General features: G+C 36.6%; 1 protein-coding gene across 1 annotated transcript; it reads right to left on the minus strand.

Moving 5' to 3' along the window:
* Nucleotides 1-4,823: 4,823 nt before the first annotated feature.
* On the minus strand, nucleotides 4,824-8,120 carry LOC110440248 (complement C1q tumor necrosis factor-related protein 3-like). The gene is made up of 3 exons (XM_021483197.1): nucleotides 8,040-8,120; nucleotides 6,527-7,068; nucleotides 4,824-5,280 (listed from the first exon to the last, which is right to left on the minus strand). Exons 1-3 carry the CDS (start codon nucleotides 8,060-8,062, stop codon nucleotides 4,859-4,861), a joined length of 987 nt encoding a protein of 328 aa, XP_021338872.1. The 5' UTR covers nucleotides 8,063-8,120; the 3' UTR covers nucleotides 4,824-4,858.
* Nucleotides 8,121-10,273: the final 2,153 nt, after the last annotated feature.

Here is a 10,273-nt window from a genome sequence, read left to right on the forward strand (position 1 = left end):
TGTTCCGGACTTAAGGTTTTGATTATCATATCATTACAAAGGATTGCAGTTTCGTTTACAAAGCTTGAATAACCAAAGACTAGCAATACACACTGATTATCAGAAGTTAGATACTAAGAGCCTCGAAAAAGACTAATGGCTGGTATCAAGTTTTTAATATTTTATAAGGATTTGTTATGAGTTTACAGGTATGATTTTAACCGAGACCTATCCGAAATAATTTCAAACTTACGATATCTACGTACATATGATAGTCATGAATTGAAGAGCATCCTAGGTCCCGTACGGTATAACTATCGCTTAATTTTCCGTTTGCTCAAACAAACTTTTAGGATTTTTGAAAATATGCCCATGTATAATTCCTTCCATTGTGAAGTGTTTTCAGTTTTTGGAGCGACCCGTTGTCCAATATTGCGTACGAGGCTTTTTATTCGCTTTTCTGGCTAAATCCGATTAACTTTATATATTTAGCGACACTAATATTTTCCTGTATAACTTTGAACTAAGGTCAAAGAAATTATGTTATATAAATAAAACATATAGGAATGTGTTCTTGGTCTTTATTCATGAAACCGTTCTTTTGCTCATACTCAGTTTATTAGTATGTGCTCAAACACAGTTTCTTCTTTTCGTGAAAACAATAAATAACCGTTGTCAATGATTTGGAAGAACTTTGGAGAGATATTAAAAGCAATATACCACTTGCAGTGTTTACACTTAGCGTATTGACCATTTTACTTGATTTAAGCAAGTTTGAAACAAGTTGGCGTAAACACCAAATCGATGCTTTAGAATGAGAGCGAGTTCACAAGTACGGTCGCAGATCTCCATTCGTGATTTCAAGCGATATTGTCATGTAGACAACAACTCTACTACGGATTCAAAGTTTCCAAGACTTTATGGAAGTCATCAGGGTCTTGCAGGGAAATATGCTAACTCTTTGTGTGATATGATTTTTTTTGATTTTTTTTTTATACTCCTTAGAGTTGAATTGTGATTTTATTGCCAATTATTCTCGATATGATGATGTGTTTATGGATATGGCCTATATTTACATGGCGTGTATCGTCGATGAAGCAGAAAACGTTTACCTTTCCGAAACACCTGGTCCTTAGAATCCAGGGAATCTCCATGTAAATATTTTTTCGTATTTTGTCCTGTGATTATCAATTTAGAGTTCGAATTATGGTTTTATTGACACTTCGGTGGTCTCTTAATGTTTTTTCTGTTCATTTATACTTTGTCAAAAATCTCGATTAAATTTTCTTGTACAAACCGTGTATTTTTTTAAGTAAAAAGCTTGTTTTAAATGATGAATATAACCTACTCCCGGTTCTTGTGTTGTTTTTATTTCTTTCAGCTTACGTCTTACAAAGACAGGTGTCTTGGGACGCTACTGAATATCAAAATTGTTTTAAAGAAAAGAAAATATTGAGATCGCAAGTGCTGCATCCTTGAAATTCCAGGTACTACGCTTACTTACTGTCTCTGTACCCCTTAGATATATCGTGGTAAAATCAAAGGGAACGCGGCTAGCTATTTGACTAGTTTCAGGTGAAAACAATAACGATCGCTACGCAGATATTTAGCGTTTGAAGATGACATGGGTAACACCAGATGTCAAAACTGGTCAAGTTTACGGTTACGTTGCCGCACAATTCTTTTAATGTTTGAATCGGCACCAGGTAGCGCGTACAGAGCCTTAGATTTTGTCATATTCAATCGATGCAGAGTACGTTAGCGATCAAAACCCTTGGAGTATCGAAGATGCTGCTAATACAATGGGTGCAGATTAATGTTTTGGTTTCTCCAATGCCTCCTTAGCAGAAGACACAATTGTGTAAGCAACCGCACATTATTCGACTTTCGAAACTTTTTTTCACTTGGATTTTACCAAGATTTACATGATATGCAGACTATCATGATAACTACTTTAAGGTTTTCTGGTTTTAAGTTTATTAAACCAAATACAGGGACTTATTCACCAATAAAAAACACAACTGAACATTTTAAATGTCTTTGAACTTATCAAATATCATAGTCAGTGGAAACAAATGTATTGAAATGTACATTTTGATTCACTTTTCATTTCAGTATAAAACAAAAAATCTATATATTTTGACAGAGCTACCGGATTTTAATGGCGCTGCAATCCGCCGGAATAGGTCACCCGTTCCTACGTACGTTTGGAAATTACCGTCCGATTTAAAGCAAGGGGACAAACACTGTACAAGCCAATTTCCTGAGGTGTGCTTAAGTCGGGCAACGACTATGTAATACATCTTTCTTAATCAGTGAATACCTTATCATACAGTTTATCTATAGTATCCTTGACGGATACATGTCACACATTATGGTTATTATTGTGCACATATACTGTCTCAATGAATTATGTTAATAATTGAGTGATAAAGTAGTATCATTCGCCATTATTAAAGGGAGAAAATTATTGTTACTTTATTTAGGTTATTGATTGCTTCATTGTTATGAATTAATATATTTATCTTTGTATTTTATATTTACTTTATCGATAAATTGAATTAAATAAAACTTTTACAGTATTATGTTTTCAAACAATTAAGCCACACAGTTTGGTCCTAATGTCATTTTTAAACATGATAAATGGACGCAATACACGGATGACCACGACTTACAATCAAGTGATTAAACACAGGGTTACAAACGATGGAGATTATGGTCGTCATCACGATCTCGTACGGAAACATTGTATTTCTTTGTGTGCTGTGAAGGTCGATTGTTTTAGTATCCTCATTAGTATGCATTTTTGAGTTGTTGTCACTTCCGGAGTTCTTGATGAGAGAACGTTACATTACTTGGATTCGATCAAGATCTACATGGCAGTTGTCGTCGATAAAGCCGAAGTCGGCTACCCTTCCGGAACACCTGGTTCTTTTTCTTCATCGTGCCTTTTCAATGGTCTCCAGGTAATATCTCTACGCTTCGTATTTACCAATTTTGTATCGGTTTTGATGTCAAATTATGATATATTGACACATTGGTATTTTCTCGTTATTTTTGCCCTATTTTTATCGATTATCAAGATTGTGGTTTCGACTGGTATTCTCTCGTCGTTTTAATCAGACTTTCACCTGCACTCCATACCGCTGCATACCATATATGTCGAAATACTCTGCCATTGCTGCGTAGGCTATAAACCAGACATATGTAAAGTGTAGTATCTATAAAGACAAACGATATACTGTGCAGACATTTCATCCCGCGGGCTTCTTCTTACATTAAAGGATGAGGACAAAATAGCGAGTATTAGATGTCATGAATATCGCCCTGTGTTGTCGTGGCAGTAAGTTATTATAACTTTTTTAAATGGTACATAAGTTAGTGCTAGATTGGCAAACTGCGATAACGAACGTTCACAACGATAATTGCATCGAAATTGTATATTCTATTTGTTTAACGTAGATTTGAGTGAATTTAGAATAACATTGATATGTGGAGCTAAGATTTGGTACCCCAACGGTCAGTTTTGTATCTAGATCTTTGCAACCAGCCAATATCTTTTATCAACTCCATAGGGAGCATATAGCCGGTACTGCCATTTCGGCAATCACATCTAGCATTCTACAATTCTAACACTACCCAACCACGTACTCATTTACAACTGAGTAGACTGGAACAAGCGGAGTAAAGTATCTTGCTCAAATATACAACACAGTGCCGTACCATGACTCGAACCCGAAACCCTTCGGTCACGAGCCCGGCGTCCTACCACTAAACTACCGTGCCTCCTTGTGGATGATCGCCATTGTTTGAGCTGGAGTTGCGTTGCCCATTGACGTTCGCAAAGGGTTATATACGTGGCAATTTCCTTTATCATCGACTTGCCTTCGCTAAGAGGATTTTATCACCGGAGGTTTTGACGATAAAGAAGGAAGTTAATATAATGCCCTACGCGTCATGATATTTCTTATATTAATATGTCCCCGAAATATAACTCAGAATAACATAGAGTGTTACAGATTATATTCTAATTTCCCAAACGTCTGAATGAGGAGGAAATAAAGAACAGTCAATGACTATATATAGCAACATAGAGATGCATGAGGCCCCTCATGGACTACTTTAAAATATCATTTCACTACAATGTCATAACCTGGACACGGTAATATGACACTCCAATCAGTCAGATTATATTTGCAACGGGCAATTCAGCAGAAAGCAGAAGGTGCCAAGTTTATGGGCTATGGTCTGTCTTAGTCAGGGGACAGAACTGACAACATTTTTCGAGGAGGCGAACGCTCGAACCCATTACCGAAAGCGAAGAGTTGTACAGTCAAGTGTTTGGAAAAAGGCAGTCAGAAAGGAGATAAAATAAAAGAATAAAAAATGAAACAACGACTTTGGTTTGGTATTTGTTCTGTTTAACGTCCTATCGACAGCTAAGGTAGTTCAATGACATTCTGGTGTATTTAGATCCTTGCGATGGCGCATATCTGATGCTGACTTTATAGTGCTGCTTTATTGTAATACCATGCCGAAAGCACACAGCATAGTATTCTACCTGATCACGTTATACTGACAACGGGTAAAACAGCAACTAGCCTAAATGTGTACAACAGATTAGTTTATATCGTGTTTGTGTCTCCAAGTAGAGGACACAAAACGTGCTGCATGGGGTCTTCTTCATAGGACACCTCTCACGAATCACCCTTCTTAGTGTCTTACCTCTGGGTGTGGTAGAAGGAAAGAAACACTTTACCTCAAAGCGAACATATGACTTATAATACAATACAAGTTCACTCTTGAAATATTCTTTTTTATTGATTTAATAAACTTACATAATTATACACCAATTACTACTCGTGATCTTTATTTGCGCTCAATGCGATTCAGACCAAGGAAGAAGAAACCCAGAAAATGATGAAAATGATGGTTCCATGTGTGATCCAGCTTGATGTTTTTTAGTCATGGCGACCCAAACCTCATCACCCTGTGCCAGTTGAACTACCGCTGTTCCAGTGCAACTACTCCAGTGATCGTCACTCCCACAGGTCACTTTCGATATCATGTTGCCATTTCGTTGGATTTGCACGTCTACCTTTTCATGAGTAGCAAAGGATAGCGTAGAAGTGAACACATATAATCCGGTCTGGGTACAGCGGAAGATTCCGGAGTTAGGACTGTAGGCATTACCAAGATTCGTGATGACGCTGTGAAAAGCGATTAATTGACCCAAACCAGGATTTTCAACAATATGATCCAGAATGGCATGGAATCCGATTCCAGTGTTTTGGGATGAACCTGGAATGAATGCATTATACGTTTACACAGTGATTAATCTAAAATTCATTTTCACGAGTCCTTTTCAACTGTATTGCTAAAAACAATGAGTCCCACTATATTAAATTTAAGTATTTCCTGAAATCCTGTGAGTCCGGTAGCAATTCGACGACTATAGGACTCGGGACTCACGTGTAGATTTATTACTGTTTACATATCTTTGTTTTTCATCAATTCATGTTTTTCCAGTTGTATCATACTGATAAGTAGTCATACAAATTGATTTAAAATTTATTTTTGTCACATATAAATGAACAAAACATATGTTCCACATAAAACAGAGACCAAATTGTTTGTTTGTTTGGTTTGGTTTGACGTCCTCACAAAAGACATATGAGAACGGATGCCTAGGGAGACCCGCCTGAAACAGAAGGGAGAGCGGAAAGAAAGATTACAGGAAGGACAAAAGATCCCAAGTGTTACAATCGGGGCAGCAGGTCAATGTTGGTCCATTGGTTCGAAGAAGACTCCAAGGAAAATACCAACTCTGCAGGTCCCAACGCATTAGTCGCCTTTTACAATACACATTTCAGTGGCATAAAGGCAGTCTTTTCTTGATTTGATTTGTTCAATGTCCCCTATATAGATGACAGGGAAGAAACCACCCCCGGAGCCCACAAAAGAAGCCTCTCATGATCACATCGAGGGATGGTGCACGACAGGTTAGGTTAGCGCACTGGTGAATTGACGCCCACAAAATATATACAATAGAAAACTTTATACAAGAACGTCATTCCTCATTTTGCCCAACATTCAAGGGCGAAAAGGGCTAGACTTAGAAGACCTCTGAAATATGTACGCTGACGGGCAAACCAGTTGTTACAATAGGACGTTTAGCAGGGTGTAACATTTATTATTTTTAAGGAATTTGGTCTGTCGTGGCCGTGGGACAGAACAAATATAATGTGTAAAATGTAGAGACAACATTGATTGTTGCAATGAATACAGCGTATTTAATGTTGTCACTTTTGTGTTTCGAAGCAGCAATTACAAATGCAAATCCACAGTTCGAGGGATTTCCACTGCAGTACCCTATTACATACGAAATGCAGGGGGTAGCAGCAGAAATGTTATTCCCCCCCTTCCAAAATCTGCAGAAGTGAATAGAAGCATGTATGAAAAAGGTGAGTACTTATAAACCAGTTTCATATGAGTAAAAGAAATGTTAGATGGTAATATAAAACAATTTTAACGTTAAATTGCTTACCGACTCGGGTGATCCTGCTCTGGTGAGACCTCACTCCCGGATGAATATTAATAGTGCTTCCTTTTCGATGCGTGTTTTCGGTTACCTTATTATATCCAATCAGACTCCCATTACCATCAGAACCGCTTTTTGCGTCAAATGAATGTTCTGCTTTTGCATGCTTAGGACCCCGTAGTGGCCGGTGTCCCTGTTTCCCAATATGCTTAATGGCAAAGTCGTTCAGAAACTTGACGCGATTTTCTAGAGTGTTTATTTTCTTATTGTGAATTGACATTTGTTGCAAATCGCTGGCATGGAAATTCTCCAAAGCTTCTATTCGTCTGTGAAGAATATTAACCTCGTTCCCATGGCGACGCTCCATCTCCTCCATACGGTTCATCAATTCCACTACTAACGGGGAGATGTTTCTTGATTGGTTATTCATGGTAGGAATTTGGGGTTTTGTGTCTGCAGCTGATAGACAAATACTGACGGCCGTCAATACAAGCAGCAGAGTGAAACAGTGCAGAGGCATCGTGATAGTCATGGTATGCAAACGTTTCCTGTGATAGAACAAATTGAGGAGAAAGGTACCACTGTAAAGTATTAGGAGAGGGAAAATATAACCTCGTTTTGAAGAAACATTATATATCTTACTGAAACCTTAACTTTCTTTCCATAATAGTTCAAATTGAATATTGTATGAGTGTTTTGAATTCATTTGCGTGACCCTTAAGTAAATTTGAAAGATATATATAATATATACATGTACATATATGTACATAAATTCTTTAAATTCAAAGTTGTATCTAAGAAAGATTATTCTAAAACAAATCATAGTATAGCGTGCAAAGAAAGACATGAATATAGTGTAAAATACGCATACCATCATTCAAATATATACACCCCATAGTCTATATCTCACTCTGCCGGAAAAATAAATGTTTTGTACGTGTTAGATTCATTATACAAATTAGAAAAGGTGCAGACTACGCACTGAACTAATAATTACATCATACTCTCAAAAAGCATTATCTTTATGAACACTAATTATCTAAAATTTTGAAGTCTAGTCCAAAATTTTGAAACAAAATGTCTCATAAACAGCAATCGAATGTCTTTTTGTCAATTTGACGTTCAAAGTGAATTTGCTTTGAGAATACAAATACTGTGGTGACATTCTTCCTTTTTTGCAACGTTAAATTAAAAGCTACCATGAAAATTAAATGTTGTTTCAACATTTATGAGGTAATGAAATAATGAAAACATTGAGAGCATATATATATTGAATCGAGTTGAAAATTAAATTCCATCTTATTGGATCATGATGTAAATCGTTTAACATGTCAGCATCGATTTCGCTTAACTAGTATAGTGCAAATCATTAAAAAATTACTACAACAACACTCGACATATTGTCAGTCTTGCACAATAACAATGAAAAGAATAATGTCTGTACGTTACTGTTCAAATATTCAATACATGTCATTGTTATACTTGAAATCTTGTTAAAATATCTTAATTGTCAACCCACCTGCTCGAAGAAAACGCCGACATCAAAGTGTACCAAATCTTGCTGATAACAATTTCGGTCAAGTAATGTCATATCTCTCACAATGGGTTTCTACTTTAGCCATACAGCTGTCTAGGCTATAGTAACATACTGTCTAAGTCTTAATCGTAAAATTTCTAGTCTACAATCACGTTTCTGCATAATAGCAACACTTTAACTAACTACTGAAATAAATGTAAACATTGTCTAGATTCTACATGCTAAGCTATGAGAGAAGTTATCAACTTAATTAATGGTTTATTTCTAGTTATTGTACCATCATGTTTTATAATATGCTTACTGGTTTAGTAACTACAGTAAAATTGCTACTAGTTATAGTTACAAGTACAGTAACTTGTAGTTTTTATTAATGGTTCAGTTACTTCAAGGTATGATACATAATCTAGGCGATCCCTGCTAGTTAACGATGTCATTTTAACTGCTTTTTCACACTAAATAAACTTAATGTAAATCAAATAACAAAAACAAAACGTTTTGCTTAATATCGGGCAAAATATTCACAATCATTTACGATGTTTTACAATCATTTGGGATAAGGTCCTTAGGAGGCCTAATCCATGTATTATATGATGCGCGGATTCTATGTAAAAACGAAATTATCAGATTTGTAAATCTCACTGGTTATTATAATACATAATTTGACCGGGGCACAGATTCCACAACATTCCTAGTTAAGGGAAACGCTCAAAAGACCAATGCTTAAACGTTGCAATGGGCACAGCAGAATTCTTTTGGTTTTCTTTCATGTATCCAAGTAGAGGATTCTAAAGAAACTCCCACATTCTGTAGGAGCTTCGCCATATCTTATTCCCACCTGCAGAGACTGAGAAATGAGTTGACCTCTACTTTAATGCGATAACACGATAAATATTATAGTATGAGTTAGTTGGTTCTTATCTTTACACACAGACACATAGCACAAATCATCTACTAGTAATCTTCGTCTGCGCTCAATAGTAAGCATTCCATTGAAGAAGAAACCCAGAAAACGATGAAAATGCCGATTCCAGATGTACTTCAGATTGTGGTTTGCCTGTGACGGTGACCCATACCTCATCATCCTGCCAGTTCAACTACGGCGGTTCCAGTGCAACTACTCCAGTGATATCCATTTACACAGGTCACTATCGATATCATGTTGCCATTTTGTTGGATTTGCGCGTATACCCATTCATTGTGGCCTACCGTAAAGCTTAACACATATAACCCGGCCTGGGTAGAGCGGAAGATACCGGAGTTTGAACTGAAGTTATTGCCAAGATTCGTGATGACGGTACGAAAAGGGATTAACTGACCAATACCGGGGTTTTCAACTACATGACAGGAATAGCATGTAATCCGATCCCAGTGTTGAAGGAAGAACCTGGAATAAATATGTTATCTTTGTAATGTCTTCATACCTGGTCAATATAGCTTTCATATCTAGCATGAAAACTGGTTAATTTAAATAGCACGCGATATTGTCGAATATACAAAAACGAAAGCATCTATTCCACACACAAAAAAAGAACTATAGATATATAACATACAAAACAATTAATTATGAAGCTAACTGTGTCGACGGTCACCTTGTTTTTATGTCCACTCCGTCTCCCATAACCACTAGAACTGTTCTCTGTGTAAAAAGTCTGTTCTACTTTTGCATAATTTATTTCATGGTTAGGACCCCGTAATGACTGATGTCCATGTTCCATAATATGCTTAACGACAAAGTCGTGCAGATGGTTGACACGTTTCTCTAGAGCGTTAATTTTCTTATCGCGAACTGACATTTGTTGCAAATCACTGGTATGACGAGTCTACAAAGCTTCAATTCGTCTATGAAGAATACTGACCTCGTTCTCATGACAACAGTTCATCTCGTCCATACGGTTTCATCAATTCCAACACAAAGGGTGAAATATTCCTTGATTTAGTATCCATAGTAGCAATTTGAGATTCCGTGTCAGCAGCTGATAAACAAAAGCTAACGGCCACCAATACTAGCAGTCGAGAGACACAGTGCAGTTTCATTATAGTAGTAATAAGATATACAAACCTTTCCTATTGTAGAACAAATTGAAAAAAAAAAGGTAAGTTGACACTATAAAGCAATGAAATAAACAAACGGGTTAAACAATACATCCATATTATCTCGTATTGGATAGGTAAGGGTTTATACTACATATTTCCTATCCCCAATAACTCAAAGTAAA

Source organism: Mizuhopecten yessoensis, unplaced genomic scaffold (assembly GCF_002113885.1).
Source record: "Mizuhopecten yessoensis strain PY_sf001 unplaced genomic scaffold, ASM211388v2 scaffold11175, whole genome shotgun sequence".
NCBI lineage: Eukaryota > Metazoa > Mollusca > Bivalvia > Pectinida > Pectinidae > Mizuhopecten > Mizuhopecten yessoensis.

Excerpts from the sequence above, each read along its gene's own strand:
- LOC110440248 (XM_021483197.1), bottom strand. The coding sequence starts at position 8,062 with ATGTCGGCGTTTTCTTCGAGCAG. Across the intron at positions 7,069-8,039 it reads TCGGCGTTTTCTTCGAGCAG|GAAACGTTTGCATACCATGA; the intron begins GTGGGTTGACAA and ends GTTCTATCACAG. Across the intron at positions 5,281-6,526 it reads GAGCAGGATCACCCGAGTCG|GTTCATCCCAAAACACTGGA; the intron begins GTAAGCAATTTA and ends CATTCATTCCAG.